Source organism: Oncorhynchus mykiss, chromosome 30 (genome assembly GCF_057628025.1).
Source record: "Oncorhynchus mykiss isolate SJ-2025 chromosome 30, ASM5762802v1, whole genome shotgun sequence".
Taxonomy (NCBI): domain Eukaryota; kingdom Metazoa; phylum Chordata; class Actinopteri; order Salmoniformes; family Salmonidae; genus Oncorhynchus; species Oncorhynchus mykiss.
The window spans coordinates 21,138,652-21,159,500 of NC_143051.1; the positions used below are offsets into that span (position 1 = coordinate 21,138,652).

The 20,849-nt window shown below is 40.7% G+C and overlaps 2 protein-coding genes across 2 annotated transcripts in view; both read left to right on the plus strand.

The window, feature by feature from the left end:
• The first annotated feature begins 129 nt into the window (after positions 1-129).
• Positions 130-6,740, plus strand: LOC110488075 (ras-related GTP-binding protein C). The gene is made up of 7 exons (XM_021560060.3): positions 130-660; positions 872-1,075; positions 1,622-1,821; positions 2,318-2,432; positions 2,584-2,726; positions 3,422-3,570; positions 3,778-6,740. The coding sequence occupies exons 1-7, from the start codon at positions 475-477 to the stop codon at positions 3,933-3,935; spliced, it is 1,155 nt and encodes a 384-aa protein (XP_021415735.1). The 5' UTR covers positions 130-474; the 3' UTR covers positions 3,936-6,740.
• A 1,761-nt stretch (positions 6,741-8,501) lies between these two features.
• LOC110488077 (four and a half LIM domains protein 3) overlaps positions 8,502-20,849 on the plus strand; it is a 29,844-nt gene continuing 17,496 nt past the window's right edge. The window contains exon 1 of the mRNA XM_021560064.3: positions 8,502-8,943. The gene's annotated coding sequence lies outside the window, so the exon portion shown is untranslated. The remainder of the gene's footprint in view (positions 8,944-20,849) is intronic.

Genomic DNA, 20,849 nt, shown 5'->3' on the forward strand with positions numbered 1-20,849 from the left:
AATTGCTTGAGCTGCGCTGAAAATTCGAGAAGTAGGAAAGACAACGGGCCAATGTTCTAACACTGCTGTGCCTAGATGTACACGTTTTGGGCTATGATTAACGTTTTAGGCGGGAGAACCAATGAGATTAAGGGGGCGGAAATACAGGTTATGGCGGAAGTGAGACAAAATTGGCAAGTTGATAAACTAAACCCGGGGGTGTTGGGTAGCGGAAGTATAGTATACAATAATGTTGTTTGATACTAAAATGCTGGTATTTAGTTCGTAGTGAATACACCCTATAACAGCACTACCTATCGTCTATTTTCAAATCACGACTAGTTTGTGAACAACCAAGCAAAACCAGTAGCTAGCAAGTTATCTGAGTAGTTAGCGTTAGCACTAACTAGCCTAGCCTATCTCCAAACAGGGTTGGATTTGACCAGTAGATTTAACAATCGCTAACGTTGATTTGTTTGGTAGAGTTGAGGTAAAATGTCGATTCAGTACGAGGAGCCTGCATTGGCTCGGAATTATGGTGTTGTGGACTCTTTCCCAAAGGATTTTGGCTACGGAGTAGAGGAACCAGATATCGAGGAGGAGAGCACGACGTCAGGTGACAGTAAACCAAGGATCCTGCTGATGGGATTGCGGAGAAGTGGAAAGTCATCTATTCAAAAGGTGTGTTGCCATACTTCTGTTAGTTTAGTTCTCCAATAAGTTGCTGCTGGTCAGTTCTTCTGTGCATCACTACAATGTTTATAATGTGTATGCACCATAGTGTTTATGCATAGTACACTACTCAAGTTGTTGATTACCTAGCTAGTTAGTCAAGTAGTAATGTACACTGATTGTATTTGTCTAATTTAAACATCTATTGTGCAATATCCAGGTTGTATTCCACAAGATGTCGCCCAACGAGACGCTGTTCTTGGAGAGCACCAACAAAATCTACAAGGATGACATCTCCAGCAGCTCTTTCGTCAATTTTCAAATCTGGGACTTCCCTGGTCAGGTGGACTTCTTTGACCCTACCTTTGACTATGAGATGATCTTCAGGGGCACGGGGGCTTTGATATTCGTCATTGACGCTCAGGTGAGAATAGTAGAGGAATGTTAAGACATTGTACTAGGGCAATTCCAAGGTAACACACTTTAATTATGCTTTAAAATGTATGCCAAACAAAAACCATTGATTTCAAAGATGAACAAACCATACAACTGTAATGACTACTTAGAAAACTGCAGATGCACAGTTTGTAACAGAATAATGGTAAAATCTCCCTCAGTTTTATTCTGTTACTGAACTTTTTATCTGCACAGTTTTTTTGTAAAATGTTCAGTGGAAATTGTTAAAAGTAGCCCTTGTTTATAGAGATGTATGGTTTGTTTAACTCTAAAATCAATGTTTTTTTGTTAGGTATACATTTGAAAGTGAAAAAATGAGTCTCAGCATAATTCTGTAACCATGCAATTGCCCACTACCCATGGCAAACATTGAGAAGGCTCTTCTTCCTGGGAAGAAGTCCTGGGAGACTGACTGTACAGCCTACAGTTCCACTGATCTTTATTTATTTAAAAAAATAGGCTGATGCATTGTGTCTGCTCTACTTATGCTTTTGTTCTCTATTGGTTTCATCAGGATGATTATGTTGAAGCCTTGGGGAGGCTACATCTCACTGTGTCCAGAGCCTACAGGGTCAACCCAGAGATCAACTTTGAGGTGTTTATCCATAAGGTTGATGGCCTGTCAGACGACCACAAGATAGAAACCCAAAGAGACGTCCATCAGAGAGCCAACGATGACCTGGCAGATGCCAGCCTGGAGAAGCTTCATCTCAGGTTAAGGGCCCTACACACTTCACTCAAACTATGCAAACACAGCAACGACGCGTCATTTTCACATGTAGTTCTATGTACTTTTGTGTGGATCAAAATTTGGAACGGACTATATACAGCGCTCCGTCGTTCTGTTTGCATGACGTGTGTAACGGCCTTTAGTATAAAGGACAAGACACAACATAATGAACGTCGGCCGTGCGCAGTAGATCACCTGCTGGGTCTGGACCAACTGTGGCTATTCAACATGAAGAATCTTAGGGAAATGAACAGTAGTAAATGTCAGCTGAAATTCTGTGGTCAGAGGATATATGAAGGCCACACACTTGCTTTTAACCATTTGTCCTTAACTGGTGGTAGGTTAGGTATGTGGCTGAATGTTACTCAGAGGGATCAGCTTGTTTTTGATCTAACATGTTGGGAGAGGAACTGTTAGAAACACAGGAAATATAACTGCGATCTCAATTCTTTCTTTCTCCTCTCTCTTTCTATGTTTCAGCTTTTATTTGACCAGCATCTATGACCACTCTATATTTGAGGCTTTCAGTAAAGTTGTCCAGAAGCTCATTCCTCAGCTACCAACATTGGAAAACCTTGTGAACATTTTCATATCAGTACGTATTATTTTGACCAATAAGCTGATTTGAACTGATGCTTGTTTTTCTGAACTTCTACACAAATCTCAACAGATTTTTTGCAATGTTTTAGTCCTTTCGATAATGTTTCTTATGTCAAAATTGCCCCTGTGTTTTTATTTTTGGACAGAATTCTGGGATTGAGAAAGCCTTCCTGTTTGACGTGGTCAGTAAGATTTACATCGCCACCGACAGCTCCCCTGTGGACATGCAGTCATACGAGCTTTGTTGTGACATGATCGATGTTGTCATTGACGTCTCTTGTATCTATGGGTGAGAGAAAATCATATGCCAGGGTTCCCCAACTGGCAGGCCGAATTTGTCCCGCAGGTGCTTTTATTTGGCCTCCCAAGTTTTATAAGCAAAAAAACCCCCCAAAATAAATACTAATAATAAATCATTGTTGGACATAAGACTACAAAAACACCAGTAAATCAGCTCCAAGTGATTTTAACTTTGGAAATCTGTTCCCAAGTATTCCCACGCATAATAGAGAGACACGTGATCGTAGACAAATGTAAGAAAGGTTTCAAATTATTATGTTTTAGTCAACTATTATGTGTTTGGGCTTCTTGTCGTCAATTTGCAGTCTACAAATAATTTGTAATTATGTTCCGGCCCCCGACCATCTGCTCAAGAAAACAATCACCCCTCGTCTGAATCTAGTTGATGATCCCTGTCATGCCATTTAAAAATGTGTGTATTGGACGTCCTATTTAACTGTCTCTTCAATCAATTACATTGTACATGCTTGGGATTTATGTGAAAATCGTTTGAGATGAACAGTGCAGTGAATACGCATCACTCTGGCACTGTATTCGGTTGAAGCATGTGGTAAGGATGCTTTTGTGATTGTGAAGGTTGACAAGGAATCGTAGATTGCTGTGATTGTGAAACGCTATTGTGGAGAGCTTTGAGTTTATTTTGGGATTGTAAAAAGTGAATAGCTTTGTGTTCTTCCATTGCAGCCTGAGGGAAGATGGAAATGGCAGTGCATATGATAAAGAGTCTTTGGCCATCATTAAGCTCAACAATACCACCATACTCTACCTGAAAGAGGTCACCAAGTTCCTAGCCCTCGTTTGCATCCTTAGAGAGGAGAGCTTTGAAAAGAAAGGTAAGACAAAAGTCTGGCACCATTTATAGGATTTAACCATTTATGTTAGCAGCCTATTGTTGATTTGACTGACATGCATATAGCCTTTAGAATAAGTTTAACACGCTGCACCTCCATGCTTCTCTCATTTGTAGTGCTGGAAGATACTGGCCCAATTCGTTTTGAAATAAATTCATGTAGCGTGATTTATTTTCTGTTTTCTTTCAGGTTTAATAGACTATAACTTCCATTGTTTCCGCAAAGCCATCCAGGAGGTGTTTGAAGTGGGGTCCTTGACACAGAGGACAGGCAGACTACAGCCAAGTTCGTCCAACAACAGCTTGTCCAGCGTAAAAATTGGTGTATTAAACGGAAGTGCTGTTTAGAGGAATGTAAGAAAAGCAAAGAGTTTTGGAATGCCTTAGCCACTGAGAATGGACAAGTAGTAACTGTCTATTTTACTTGGAAGGCTATGGACCATCAAAGGTGACACAGGGAAAAACCTTGAAAAATAACACTTGGGATGGGGGGGATGCTGTTCTGTGCAAGGATTGGAAAGGGTAAAAAAAACGCTGCAATGGATTAAACACTGAACAGAGTTGAAGCCAGCAAGCACATCTATTTTCAGCACCTCAATGTTTTTGGTTGCGTCTAATCACTTATTTGACGATAATGATTATTTTTGCTACAAACAGTTTTACGAGTATCAAGATGACAATGTCGTCATTGTGGTCTTCCTCAGCACAAGTCATTTAAACAGGGCACTATCTGTGTTTTCCCGCTCTTATTTCAGGCAAGGTTCAACAGGAAGCAATGTTGGAAAACAAATTAATTAGGAAGCCTGCATTGAAACAGTAAATATCACTACCATTCAAACGTTTGGGGTCACATAGAAATGGACATTTCCTTGTTTTTGAAAGAAAAACACGTTTTTTTGGCCATTTAAAATAACATAAAATGGATCAGAAATACAGTGTAGACATTGTTAATGTTGTAAAATACTATTGTATCTGGAAACGGCAGATTTAAAAAAAAAAAATGGAATATCTACATAGGTGTACAGAGGCCCATTATCAGAAACCATCACTCCTGTTTTCCAATGGCACGTTGTGTTAGCTAAGGAACTCTGCCTAGAAGGCCAGCATCCCGGAGTCGCCTCTTCACTGTTGACATTGAGACTGGTGTTTTGCGGGTACTATTTAATGAAGCTGCCAGTTGAAGACTTGTGAGGTGTCCGTTTCTCAAACTAGACACTTTAATGTACTTGTACTCTTGCTCAGTTGTGAACCGGGGCTTCCTGCTCCTAGTTCTATTCTGGTTAGAGCCAGTTCTGTTCTGTGAAGGGAGTAATACACAGCGTTGTACGAGATCTTCAGTTTCTTGGTGATTTCTCGCATGGAATAGCCTTCATTTCTCAGAACAAGAATAGACTGATGAGTTTCAGAAGAAAGTTCTTGGTTTCTGGCCATTCTGTGCCTGTAATCGAACCCAAAATGCTGATGCTCCAGGTACTCAATTAGTCTAAAGAAGGACAGTTTTATTGCATCTTTAACCAGAACAACAGTTTTCAGCTGTGCTAACATAATTGCAAAAGGGTTTTCTAATGATCAATTATCCTTTTAAAATGATATACTTGGATTAGCTAACACAATGTGCCCTTGGAACACAAGAGTGATGGTTTCTGATAATGGGCCTCTGTACGCCTATGTAGATATTCCATTTAAAAAAATCAGCCGTTTCCAGATACAATAGTCTTTTACAACATTAACAATGTCTACACTGTATTTCTGATCAATTTTATGTTATTTTAATGGACAAAAATAGCTTTCTTTCAAAAACAAGGACATTCCTTAGTGACACCAAACTTTTGATTGGTAGTGTACATGTTAGTGTTATCGCACTGGACATTGGTTACTACGGTGCAAAGGGGTCTATTTGTAAGCGTACAACTATAGATCTGGAACTATTGCTATATGTATTTCAACTTAGTTGATTTGATTGTTTTGGAGCCTAGCTAAAAACTAGGCCTTGTTCCTCAAAGATAACATTCCCCCATCTGGGAAGAAAACCACCTCGAAAAGTACTGGTTGTAAACTATGATACTGTACCTACTACTCTCATGCAGTTGTCAGTTTCAACTTGTAGCCAAATTCACTATAAAATGAGTTTACTGTTGGGCCAGTCAGTGCCCTGTGCTGCATAAAAACATATATATTGAACTATACTAATGACAAAATGTGTGAATGTTTGCTGAAAGGTCTCTGTGTTACAAATACCTGGGTCCAACATTTTTTTTACATAATGTATTAATTAATTTAATCTTTCAATTACACAATTATGACGTGTGTGTGTGTGTAAAGGTATTTCTCTCTCTGATATGGAAAGCTATCTGAAAGGTCAGTACAGTACTTACAGTATGTTTTTAGTAGTGAGTACCAACAACAATTGTGGTATGTAGAGGTAATCATTCAGACTGCGTCCCTACATAGTGCAATACTTTTGTAGTCTGACTACCCATCCTCATCACTCTGGCCACATCCACTAGCATTTCTTGTATGGAGTGATCGATAGAGCAGCAGAATTCAATTCAGGATGTCAGGCAACTACTTTTGACCAGAGCCCTATGGGTTTCCGTATGGGCCCTGGTCTAAAGTACTGCACTATAAAGGAAATGCTTGAGGTCTCCCTAGACCCCAACTGTGCAAGTTATAATAAATTAATAAATTACCAGCGTTTCAAATGGAGTAGTACAGGATGTTAGTCTTATTGGTTCTAGGGTGCTGTAGTGACTGACTCTTAGCATGCCTCCAAAGCGGCACACTATTCCCTGTATAGTATACTATTTGTTTTACCAGGGCCTGGTTAAAAGTAGTGCACTATAAAGGGGATAGGGTGCCATTCGGGATATAACCTTTATGATGAAAGTGTTTGTTACTCATTTGACAACCAATTGGTATGATTCTATGATTCCATTGTGAGATAATGTTTGCATTGGTCTTTGTTCTGCTTTTGGGTGCAAAGGGAGGTGAATCATATCGAATATGTTGTCAGATGCCATAAGGTTATAAATGTTTGTTTTTTATTGAATGTAATTAAGCATTTAAAGCACTTGAATTAGAAGGGAAATTTGAGTGTCTCCCACTATTTTATCTGAAATTGTGTGAAGCATTAAAGATATTTTTTCATTTGAATATTGTCACTCATAACTGTACTGTTCTGAACATCCAGTCTCCCTACCATTTTGGATCCTATACAGTAAATGTATTGTCTTGAACAAAACAAAAAATGCTTCCGAGGTTGAAACAAGTCACTTGCCTAAATTGAGGCTAGATGTGTGTTTCTTGGCTAGGGTTGCAAACTTCCGGGAACTTTCAATACATTCCCTGGTTTCCAGAAATCCTGGTTGGAGCTTTCCTGCTCCCTCCTCATTCTGGGAAAACCAGGGAATTTATTGCCAGTTCCTAGAATTGTGCAACCCTAGTCTTGGCTCATCATGGCACTGCTGCTGTATTACAGTGGGCAGTAGATGGCACTATTGATCTACTAAGGAAAATAATCAGAGAAGCGGAGTATGATGATGTTTATGACTGTTAATAGAATTATAAACATCAGAGGTTCAAGACCACCGACCTAACCACAAATGTAATGTAACGCACACCTAGATTGCTGTATGGTATTTATTATTATATAAAATACCTGGAGTCAGTGTTACATTACTTTGGTACCAGTGACTGTCTCTACATTGGTGACCTGACTTGAACTGTGTATACATGTGTCTGTATGGTCTATGCATTGTAGTCTAAGGTAGACCCACTGCATGCTGTTGGGAATGATCAGCTCAGGTGGTTGCTATCACCCAAAAATAATGTTCCATTATTCCATTACATAATTGAACCCCCCCCCACCCCCCAAATGTTGTACATAATTGAAACATAGGACCTCTGAGCATCTTAAAAGCCTTTTAACAGTACAGGGTGAACAACACTAACAAGATAAATAGGTTGAAATAGTTAAGTCAGTTACATGTGAGATGAAACTTAGTACGCATGTGCTCATGCATTTTCATGCCTAATGGGTAGTGGCAGGATGGAGCCACAACGTAACTCTTTAATCAACCCCAGACCTCCAGTTTAAACTGGTGGAAAATGGAGGTAAAAAAAAAAAAAAGGAAAATAATATCTTGCTTGCCAGGGCTTTTTTCAGGAACCCAGCAGTTTCTCGTGACCGCAGAGTATTTACTCTGCTGAGTGAGTTGGTAAGGAACCTTAATCAAGTCTGAATGAGTGACAACACAAATGTGAAGCCTTATGGTAGTTAATTGCTTAAGTTTTTACCCCCATCAGCCTCTTATCAACCAATGTTAGTGACAGTGTTTGGGAAGCTACTCTGAAAATATAGTTTACCAAGCTAGCAATATATTTTCACTGAAAATGGTTAAGCTAAAAAAAAAATGCATATGTCAATCTGAAATGTCATAGACTATAAATGCAAGAACAGATCATTTTGGGGTCATATGTTAACATTTGACCCCAAAGTCATATTTAGCCTATTAAACACAAGTGAGAGAATTACGCAGGTCTGATGCTGAAAAAGAAAGGAAATGATTGCCTATTTCACCCATATTTTATTTTTGCAAAAAGAGTAGTAGAGTGTACTTCCAGTAGTTATCTACACCACTACATGGCAAAAAAAAGTAATTAACTAGTGAAAACACTACCCAGATTTGAATTTAGTGCCGAGGCCACCAAGCTAATGCAAAATGTAGTTAAATTACAAGTTGAACTACTTGTAGTTCACTACTTCTTTACACTGGTTAGTGAGATACACGACCTGGTCCCAGATCTGCTTGTGCTCTTGTCAACTCCATTGGTAATTGTCAAGCCAAACACGGCATGACACTAATGGGTGACAAGGAGTTAACCTGATAGTACAGACTGGCACTAACATAACACAGGGATGAAGAACAAACAGATACAGGTTGATGAGTCAGTCGTCTGTGATCCAGAAGGTACAGTAGGGAGCAGTCTACGGACTTCTGTTCACGTTTGACTTTTACATTCAAGTCAAAAACATAGCTTTAACAATGACAACATAGAGATTTTGTCTAAACAAACACAGACTTCCAAAGTAAATGAATAGCTCAATAAAAAAATGTTTTTGTCTGTGCCACTTGAAATTACCTGTGCGGCTGTGCCTCGGCAGTAAAGCGAGAAGCGACATTTCTGTAGGGCGTGATTTTACGCGCTTGCCTGATGCTGTTGCGCACAGGAGGTAGTAGGCTGCACGATGCATTTCATATTCGTTGAAGTTGAGAAGGGTTCAGCACTGCGTCGGATCTTGACTTGTCAATATTTGGAGTCAATTTTGCTGCCAGAGAAAAGCTGCAAGCTACAGGTTGGTGACCTAAACAAATAAACTACATTTGACAAAGTTCCCTGACCCGAAAGGAGCTGTAAATTGGTGGTATGATATTTTACAATTATTTGTTTGAGTTTTATAACAAATAATAACAAAATTATGAGAGCCGATAAGATCAATATTTTATTGAAAACGAGATTAAGTGAATAGTCTTGTTTATTCTTACTTTTACTTGTCTACATTTTAGTCAATGAAGCACCTGGATAATACAATTGGTGATGCGAATCGAGTCACCTGGCGAATCGTCCGTTATTAGACCCTTCAGTTCTAGCCTACTGACTATTTTATCTTATAAAATATGTGTTATATGTTAACTATTGTCATAAATTGAGAAAGGTATTTATGCTTATTTTTATCAAGGGAACAGAAATTCGCGTAACGTTTTAGGTCAAGATATCTGGACACTCGACGTCCACAAGACAGATCACAGCTCGAGAGATCTTTCTCACAACTCACCTGTGTCTCAGACAGTACAGTATTCGAGCTGAGAAACTCTGTGATACGTCTATCATACACACACGATTCGACATGAAGCAGATGCACAAACACAATGCTTGTTAGAAGGAACATTCATTGTTGTTTTTTTGTTGTTGACACAAACCACGGGCAGAGAATGGAATTTGTCTTCTCTCTCTCTCATGTTCTCTCATGCTCTCTCTCGGTTATTTATCCTCTTTATCTCTCTTTACACTTTATACATCCTGTTGCTCAGATTCTTAGCATCTGTCCCTTCTCTCCCAAGGAACTGGACTGACAGGATATATGGTAGGATGTAGCCTAATTTGACTTTAGAATGAGGAAACTAACTGAGGGATGTTGGGGGTTGGGGTTAGTTGCCTTGGACAGAGGCACACAAGTTTATAATTGATACAGTGCCTTGCGAAAGTATTCGGCCCCCTTGAACTTTGCGACCTTTTGCCACATTTCAGGCTTCAAACATAAAGATATAAAACTGTATTTTTTTGTGAAGAATCAACAACAAGTGGAACACAATCATGAAGTGGAACAACATTTATTGGATATTTCAAACTTTTTTAACAAATCAAAAACAGAAAGATTGGGCGTGCAAAATTATTCATCTCCTTTACTTTCAGTGCAGCAAACTCTCTCCAGAAGTTCAGTGAGGATCTCTGAATGATCCAATGTTGACCTAAATGACTAATGATGATAAATACAATCCACCTGTGTGTAATCAAGTCTCCGTATAAATGCACCTGCACTGTGATAGTCTCAGAGGTCCGTTAAAAGCGCAGAGAGCATCATGAAGAACAGGAACACACCGGGCAGGTCCGAGATACTGTTGTGAAGAAGTTTAAAGCCGGATTTGGATACAAAAAGATTTCACAAGCTTTAAACATCCCAAGAAGCACTGTGCAAGCGATAATATTGAAATGGAAGGAGTATCAGACCACTGCAAATCTACCAAGACCTGGCCGTCCCTCTAAACTTTCAGCTCATACAAGGAGAAGACTGATCAGAGATGCAGCCAAGAGGCCCATGATCACTCTGGATGAACTGCAGAGATCTACAGCTGAGGTGGGAGACTCTGTCCATAGGACAACAATCAGTCGTATATTGCACAAATCTGGCCTTTATGGAAGAGTGGCAAGAATAAAGCCATTTCTTAAAGATATCCATAAAAAGTGTTGTTTAAAGTTTGCCACAAGCCACCTGGGAGACACACCAAACATGTGGAAGAAGGTGCTCTGGTCAGATGAAACCAAAATTGAACTTTTTGGCAACAATGCAAAACGTTATGTTTGGCGTAAAAGCAACACAGCTGAACACACCATCCCCACTGTCAAACATGGTGGTGGCAGCATCATGGTTTGGGCCTGCTTTTCTTCAGCAGGGACAGGGAAGATGGTTAAAATTGATGGGAAGATGGATGGAGCAAAATACAGGACCATTCTGGAAGAAAACCTGATGGAGTCTGCAAAAGACCTGAGACTGGGACGGAGATTTGTCTTCCAACAAGACAATGATCCAAAACATAAAGCAAAATCTACAATGGAATGGTTCAAAAATAAATATATCCAGGTGTTAGAATGGCCAAGTCAAAGTCCAGACCTGAATCCAATCGAGAATCTGTGGAAAGAACTGAAAACTGCTGTTCACAAATGCTCTCCATCCAACCTCACTGAGCTCGAGCTGTTTTGCAAGGAGGAATGGGAAAAATTTCAGTCTCTCGATGTGCAAAACTGATAGAGACATACCCCAAGCGACTTACAGCTGTAATCGCAGCAAAAGGTGGCGCTACAAAGTATTAACTTAAGGGGGCTGAATAATTTTGCACGCCCAATTTTTCAGTTTTTGATTTGTTAAAAAAGTTTGAAATATCCAATAAATGTCGTTCCACTTCATGATTGTGTCCCACTTGTTGTTGATTCTTCACAAAAAAATACAGTTTTATATCTTTATGTTTGAAGCCTGAAATGTGGCAAAAGGTCGCAAAGTTCAAGGGGGCCGAATACTTTCGCAAGGCACTGTACCTAAGACCACACCACAACAAGACCTGCAGACCATTTTGAACAGGTATGATTTAAAGAGAGAACCTGGAGTTTTTTGAAGAGACGGGCCCCTCTGTAACATTTGCCCCCAAGTCAATCTCTGTTTGAATTACATGGATTCTGACACATTAATGTTGAACATTAACACACGTAACACATTATTTGCTCACACATTCAAACTAAGAGCTTGATTAACAGTGTCCTGATATGGTGGGGGGAGACATTGTGTAACAGGAAGAAGACCGTTTAATATACACTGTTGTTTTCAACTGTTTTACTTTTGTGTGATTTCCTGGCGTTATCGGCATCGCAATAAAAACTGTTAGGACAAATTCTGTGTAGGACACCTATGCAGCCATCTCAATTAGCCAACATCCTTAAGAGTAATGTCATGTCTTATACTTAAGATTGCAAGTATTATTTTCCCAGACACTCACCATCATTGGCACCAAATGGAATAGTTTCTGCATGTATTCAGCAAACTCTATATCCATGTCATCATGTGAGTTCGACCCACTTTGGGTGTAATTAACATAGCTCTTTGATTACTTCAACAATTGGCTTTTTATGAGGAGTCTTTCCCTGTGAGTAACCAGCAGAAATGTGGTGGTAACCAGAGAGAACTGCTTCATTATTTTTAGAAAGGGAGGAATTTGCCGTTTTTAGAACAGAGGGAGGATGGAAGAAAAATGCATTTGCTGTTTTTTTCAATCCCAACATTGGACCCACCACATGATTCTGCCACATTCTGACCACAGTCTCATTCCTCTGACATTCTTCTCATTGGGGAAGGTTGGGTCTGTGTACAATCATTGGAGCAGAGCCAAACAGTTTCCAGGACTTCTGGAGATGGACAAGTCTTTCCCAGGCTGGGGATACATTGTCAATAGCAACTTATTCCCCATATAGTGCACTACTTTTGGAATAGTGCCATTTGGGACATAACCTGGTACGGGCTCAGGCCATAATTAGGGACATTGACCCATAGGTTGTAAATGACTCATTATCATTATCACACTGTTGTTTCTGTTTCCATTTCCTCCTTGCTTGGCTGGTTCTAGAGTGTCACTTTTCCCACCATGAACAGCAGCAATGGAAGATTTAAAAGGAGTTGGGATGTGAGCTCAGAGTTATGCCCTCCTGTCTCTTTCCCCCTTCTCTCTCTCTCTCTCTCTCTCTCTTTCTTTCTCTTTCTCTTTCTAATGAATTTGGTCCCATTCATTCATTGTGTCCAGAAACATGTGCATTCCACTCCATCTCCACTCCACCATTCCTCAAACTCCCTCTCTCCCAACAAAATACTGTTTGGGGTCTAGAACCATTTATCTCAACAGTCCTAAAGTGCTTACACATGTAGATGTTACTCAAAAACAAAGACAAATAAATCTTACAGCATCCATGAAACAAAGGCAACAGGCTGTAGGGTCGCCAGGGGCTCTGGGAAAATAAACACAGTTGATACTATTAACACCCGGGGCCTGGGGTTGGATGGATGCTCGCTCTACTGGCTACCAGCATCTGATGCTGGGAAAATATGTTTACATGCATATTTGTTTTGGATAATGACTGACTGCTGATTGTGCACATCAAGCAAACTTTATTTATTTATTCTTTGGCCGAATTCCCACTGCAAAATAATCCAAATGAAACATAGCCTGTTGCCAAAAGCAACTTTGCTTCAGAAGAGGATGCTAGTGACGTTTCCTGCCTTCTTATCTCCATGACTACCTTTTACTAGATATAGGAGATTATATGTATTCCACCTTTTCAATTGATTTTCATCTGTTTATCGTCTAATTTAAAGCACATATTTGTTGTCATCTTTACTAGACTGACTTCTACACCATGTCATACTCAGGCCTTTCCTTTTCTTTGTTCATGAAGACAGCATAGGTCTACCACACAGAGCGAAGAAGGCCTTGGCACAGTGACGTCTTTTTATTTGCTGTCAGATTTGGCCTTTTGTTTTAGTACACACCAGAGGTGGTGCGGGAGGGACGTAGTTCGAAGAAGGCTTTCAGCTGCATCTTGCGTTGTTCCCTACGGGGTATAAACAGCCAGCTGGGGGCCCAAAGCTAAACACAGCCAAGCACGTACCCTCTCATTCATTTTGCTTTTATTGTTCCTCAAAGGGCAGGTAACAGATTACAGGCTCAGTTTTTCTGTGTTAATGTCAGCAAGGGATTTTCTTATTACTACCCTACGAGCAGGTGGAGTCCGTGTTTGTCATTGAATTCAGATAAGAATGAAGATTATGTCAAGTCTTCAGTTGTCTTGAGTTGATAGTATCATCATCGCCCAGTCTGTGTTTCCCAGTGCAATTGTGTCTCTTTTCAACACATTGATTCAAGTGATCTCCCAAGGACATTGGCAAAGGGATGTTGGACTTGGTCGATGTTCAAGTATCCAAAACGAGATGTTTTGCAACCTGTGTCTCAAAACATTCCGTTTGGAATGCATATCAACTTGATGAGAGCAACCACTGTTCATTTTGGTTTGTGTGTGCGTGTAGGCAGCTAACAGTGCTTTCTGATCTGGCAGGAAGTCAGTCACTTCACATTGGGTCTCTTTGTACTGGGATAAAAGAGAGAGGGAGCAGTCATCTGACCGATGGCTGTAAGGGACAAGCCTTTCCTTTTTTTCTGACAGAATTTATGGCCCCAACCATGAACATTTTACTATAGCTACAGGAGCTTTTAATGTGTTTATAGCAACTTTAATAGCCCATCAATATCATTCTCTGTGAGAGCTGTGTTGTGTGACCCAAAAATCTCTAACAAAATGTGAACTGTTCTGGGCAGGAACATGTTTAAACATAGGCTAATTTATTTATCTGTTATTTTACCAGTTAAGTTGACTGAGAACACATTCTCATTTGCAGCAACAACCTGGGGAATAGTTACAAGGGAGATGAATGAGCCAATTGTAAACTGGGGATTATTAGGTGACCATGATGGTTTTTTGAGGGCCATATTGGGAATTTAGCCAGGACACTGGGGTTAACACCCCTACTCCTACTCCTACAATAAGTGCCATGGGATCTTTAATGACCTCAGAGAGTCAAGTCACCCGTTTAACGTTCCATCCAAAAGACGGCACCCTACCCAGGGAAGCATCCACAATCACTGCCCTGGGGTATTGGGATATTTTGTTAGACCAGAGGAAAGAGGGCCTCCTACTGGCCCTCCAACACCACTTCCAGCAGCATCTGGTCTCCCATCCAGGAACTGACCAGGACCAACCCTGCTTAGCTTCAGAAGCAAGCCAGCAGTGGTATACAGGGTGGTATGCTGCTGGCTAATCTTGGTTCATGATAAATAAATATAAAAGTAAAGTGGGGTAACTATTAAATGACAGCTGACAGTGTGATCACGCTCTCTGTAGCCCATGTGAGTAAGACCTTTAAACAGGTTAACATTCACTTGACCCAGTCATTCACTGACCCAGTCTGTAATACCTACATGTTTCATGAAGAACAACGTAGTCCCTGTGCCCAGGAAAGCCAAGGTAAATTATTATAGCCTCTTAACATTCACTTCTGTAGCCATGAAGTGCTTTGAAAGGATGGTCATGGCTCACATCAACACCATCATCCCAGACACCTTGTATCCACTCCAATTCGCATACCGCCCCAACAGATCCACATATTACGCTCTCTATTGTACTCCACACTGCCCTCTTCCACCTGAACAAGAGGAACACCTGTGTGAGAATGCTGTTCATTGAATACAGCTCAGCGTTCAACACCATAATGCCTTCTAAGCTCATCACTAAGCAAAGGACCCTGAGGTTGAACACCTCCCTCTGCAACTGGATCCTGGACTTCCTGACGGTCCGCCCCAGGTGGTTAGAGTAGGCAACCACTCATCTGCCACGATGACCCTCAACACAGGGGCCCCTCAGGGGTAAGTGCTTAGTCCCCTCCTGTACTTCCTGTTCACCCACGACTGCGTGGCCCCGCACAACTCCAACGCCATCATTAAGTTTGCTGACGGCATGACGGTGGTAGGCCTGATCATCGCCGACAACGATATAGGTAGAGGGTCAGAGACCTGGTAGTGTGGTGCCAGGACAACAACCTCTCCCTCAACATCAGTAAGACAAAGGAGCTCATCATGGATTATGGGAAACGGAGGGCTGAGCACGCCCCCATTCACATTAACAGGGCTGTAGTGGAGCGGGTCGAGAGCTTCAAGTACCTTTGTGTCCACATCACTAAGGATCTATCATGGTCCACACACCAACACAGTCGTAAAGAGGGCACAACAACGCTTCTTCCCTCTCAAAAGGCTGAAAAGATTTGGCATGGGCCCTCAGATCCTCAAAAAGTTCTACAGCTGCACCATTGAGAGCATCTTGATTGGCTGCATCACAGCTTGTTATGGCTACTGCTTGGCATCCGTATGCAAGACGCTACAGAGGGTAATGCGTATGACCCAGTACATCACTAGGTCCGAGCTCCCTGCCATCCATGTGGTGTTAGAGGAAGGCCCTATGAATGGTCAAAGACTCTAGCCACCCAAGTCATAGACTCTTCTCTCTGCTACCACATGGCAAGCAGTAGCAATTCACGAAGTCTGGAACCAACAGGACCCTGAACAGCTTCTAACACCAAGCTATAAGACTTCTAAATAATTAAACAAATAGCTATGCAGACTATCTACATTGACCTGTTTTCCACAAACTTTTTTGGACTCATCACATACAGCACAGTCAAAAGTTTGGATACCTACTCATTCCAGGGTTTTTCTTTATTTTTACTATTGTTCTACACCATCTCAATTGGGTTGAGGTCAGGTGATTGTGGAGGCCAGTTCATCTGATGCAGCACTCCATCACTCTCCTTGGTCAAATATCCCTTACACAGCCTGGAGGTGTGTTTTGGGTCATTGTCCTAATGATAGTCCCACTAAGTGCAAACCAGATGGGATGGCATATTGCTGCAGAATGCTGTGGAAGCCATGTTGGTTAAGTATACATTGAATTATAAATACATCACCAACAGTGTCACCAGCAAAGCACTCCCACTTCCTCCTCCATGCTTCATGGTGGGAAACACACATGCAGAGATCATCCGTTCACCTACTCTGCGTCTCACAAAGACATGGCAGTTGGAACCAAAAATCTTAAATTTGGACTCATCAGACCAAAGGACAGATTTCCACCGGTCTAATTAATGTCCATTGCTCGCAGTGGTGGAAAAAGTACCCAATTGTCATATTTGAGTAAAAGTAAAGTGACTCAAGTAGAAGTGAAAGTCAACCAGTAAAATATTACTTGAGTAAAAGTTGAAAAGTATTTGGTTTTAAATATACATAAGCATCAAAAGTAAATGTAATCGCTAAAATATACTTAGGTATCAAAAGGAAAAGGAAAAGTATAAATCATTTAGAATTCCTTATATTATGCAACCCAGACAGCATGATTTTCTTATTTTTTAAATTTACAGATAGCCAGGGGCACACTTCATCAGTCAGACATAATTTACAAACGAAGCATTTGTATATAGTGAGTCTGCCAGATCAGAGGCAGTGGGGATAACCAGGGATGTTCACTTGATAAGTGCGTGAATTAGCCAATTTTTGTGTCCTGCTAAGCATTCACAATGTAATGAGTACTTTTGGGTGTCAGGGAAAATGTAAGGAGTAAAAAGTACATTATTTTCTTTAGGAATGTAGTGGAGTAAAAGTTGTCAAAAATATAAATAGTAAAGTACAGATACCCACAAGAACAACTTAAGTAGTACTTTAAAGTATTTTTTATTTAAGTACTGTACACCACTGATTACTCGTATTTCTTGGCCCAAGCAAGTCTTCTTCTTATTGGTGTCCTTTAGTAGTGTTTTTGTTGTTGTTGCAGCAATTCGACCATGAAGACCTGATTCACATAGTTCATGTAGAGATGTGTCTGTTTCTTTAACTCTGTGAAGCATTTATTTGGGCTGCAATTTCTGGTAACACTAATGAACTTATCCTCTTCAGCAGAGGTAACTCTGGGTCTTCCTTTCCTGTGGCGGTCCTCATGATAGCGCCTGATGGTTTTTGCGTCTGCACTTGAAGAAACTTTCAAAGTGACATTTTTCGCATTGACTGACCTTCATGTCTTAAAGTCATGATGGACTGTCGTCTTTGCTTATTTGAGCTGTTCTTTACATAATATAGACTTGGTCTTTTACCAAATAGGGCGATCTTCTGTATACCACCTCTACCTTGTCACGATCGGCTCAAGCGCATTAAGAAGGAAAGAAATTCCACAATTTAACTTTTAACAAGGCATACCTGTTAATTTAAATGCATTCCAGGTGACTACCTCATGAAGCTGGTTGAGAGAATGCCAAGATAATAATGAAAACCCATTGAATTAGTAGGTGTGTCCAAGCTTTTGACTGGTACTGTATGAATTTAAGGTTGGATCAGAATCACTGGTATAATCACTGGCCAGAACGGAGAATTAAGTAAAACCACAAGTCCAAGTCCAAATTCTTTCGATGGCTAATTTAGGAAAGTGACGATTCTTGGTAGCTAGCTAGCCACCAGTGGACAACAACACAACAAGATGTAATTTTTTTCCTGTCAAGAATGACATTTGACTTGTGATGTGATTGGTCTGAACTCATTCTGCACATACTGAGACAAAGGGGCACTGTTTTGTTAAAGTGGATCCTTTCTCCGGTGAGGTACATTCAGCCTCTTGTGAATGGCAGGAAATTTATGAAACACAGAAAGATTATTTATCGAAAGAGAAATGTAAAAATATATATTTTTCTTGGTCAATTTTTTGGGGAAGACTGGCCTCCCCTTGGCATCCATGAATGCATGCCACTGGTGTAGAGGGAGAGATCAGAACGCAACTGAGTGAGCGAGACACGGAGGTGAAAGGGAGTTTAATAATAAGTAATGTTTGATGCATGGCTTGGTTTCTTTATTGTTTTACCCCACAAATACACATGTACAAACGGAACACTAAAGTCAAAGTAAATAAATGTTGTCTTCAAGACGAAAGTTTTACTCAATAGTTTTACAGTATTTGAAAAAATATATACAGTGGGGCAAAAAAGTATTTAGTCAGCCACCAATTGTGCAAGTTCTCCCACTTAAAAAGATGAGAGAGGCCTGTAATTTTCATCATAGGTACACAGATGACAGACAAAATGAGAAAAAAAAATCCAGAAAATCACATTGTAGGATTTTTATTGAATTTATTTGCAAATTATGGTGGAAAATAAGTATTTGGCCAATAACAAAAGTGTCTCAATACTTTGTATATACCCTTTGTTGGCAATGACAGAGGTCAAATGTTTTCTGTAAGTCTTCACAAGGTTTTCACACACTGTTGCTGGTATTTTGGCCCATTCCTCCATGCAGATCTCCTCTAGAGCAGTGATGTTTTGGGGCTGTTGCTGGTCAACACAGACTTTCTACTCCCTCCAAAGATTTTCTATGGGGTTGAAATCTGGAGACTGGCTAGGCCACTCCAGGACCTTGAAATGCTTCTTACGAAGCCACTCCTTTGTTGCCCGGGCGGTGTGTTTGGGATCATTGTCATGCTGAAAGACCCAGCCACGTTTCATCTTCAATGCCCTTGCTGATGGAAGGAGGTTTTCACTCAAAATCTCACGATACATGGCCCCATTCATTCTTTCCTTCACAGGGATCAGTCGTCCTGGTCCCTTTCCAGAAAAACATCCCCAAAGCATGATGTTTCCACCCCCATGCTTCACAGTAGGTATGGTGTTCTTTGGATGCAACTCAGCATTCTTTGTCCTCCAAACACGACGAGTTGAGTTTTTACCAAAAAGTTATATTTTGGTTTCATTTGACCATATGAAATTCTCCCAATCTTCTTCTGGATCATCCAAATGCTCTCTAGCAAACTTCAGACGGGCCTGGACATGTACTGGCTTAAGCAGGGGGACACGTCTGGCACTGCAGGATTTGAGTCCTTGGCGGCATAGTGTGTTACTGATGGTAGGCTTTGTTACTTTGGTCCCAGCTCTCTGCAGGTCATTCACTAGGTCCCCCCGTGTGGTTCTGGGATTTTTGCTCACCGTACTTGTGATCATTTTGACCCCACGGGGTGAGATCTTGCGTGGAGCCCCAGATCAAGGGAGATTATCAGTGGTCTTGTATGTCTTCCATTTCCTAATAATTGCTCCCACAGTTGATTTCTTCAAACCAAGCTGCGTACCTATTGCAGATTCAGTCTTCCCAGCCTGGTGCAGGTCTACAATTTTGTTTCTGGTGTCCTTTGACAGCTATTTGGTCTTGGCCATAGTGGAGTTTGGAGTGTGACTGTTTGAGGTTGTGGACAGGTGTCTTTTATACTGATAACAAGTTCAAACAGGTGCCATTAATACAGGTAACGAGTGGAGGACAGAGGAGCCTCTTAAAGAAGAAGTTACAGGTCTGTGAGAGCCAGAAATCTTGCTTGTTTGTAGGTGACCAAATACTTATTTTCCACCATAATTTGCAAATAAATTCATAAAAAATCCTACAATGTGATTTTCTGGATTTTTTTTCTAATTTTGCCTGTCATAGTTGAAGTGTACCTATGATGAAAATTACAGGCCTCTCTCATCTTTTTAAGTGGGAGAACTTGCACAATTGGTGGCTGACTAAATACTTTTTTGCCCCACTGTATCTGGTTAAAGATCAAATGTTGACGTCCGTTCGAGTGCTCAAGTACTCGATACTCATGCCCATCCCTATAAAATAATATTGTTCCTTGAGTTTTGTTGAGTTTAGAGAGACGAAAAATATCTAGCTAACAGCTAACTGCTCTCTCAAGTCTCATCATTGAGACCAGCAACAGAACGGATGCAGCGCGAAAAGCGCAGGGAGTGTGGGACAGACAGAGACGAGCAGCTAATGCATACTAACAAAGATTTTTTTTTTTTTTTCTTCTTCTTTTTTTTTTCAGGCAGAGCCTTAAATTTGGCCAAAGCATTCTGGCCTGAACGTTGCATGTATGGGTAGGACTCAGGCATTAAATTCATGCTTGTGCAGGGCTCTAATTTGAATGTCAGTGGAAAGCGCAATACATCACCCAGCACATGTCAACAAGCACAACCAGCTGATTAGTCTTTTTTTGAATCCTAGGAAGAAACTGGTAATGTTATCATAGGCTACCTACACACTACTGTAGGATTGTTCCATTTCATACAAAGACTCCTTTCTCTTTTCTCTTGCTCATTGGTGTCATAGGGTTTCATCATGGAACATTCTGGGTTGTAAAGCATAGGGTACACTAGACTCCTCTGCTGGGAAAATAAACACACCGTGTGCATCCCAAATGGAACCCTAATCCCTTTACAGTACACTACTTTTGACCAGAGCCCCATTGGTCCTGCAGTAGAACTCACATGGCTCATGC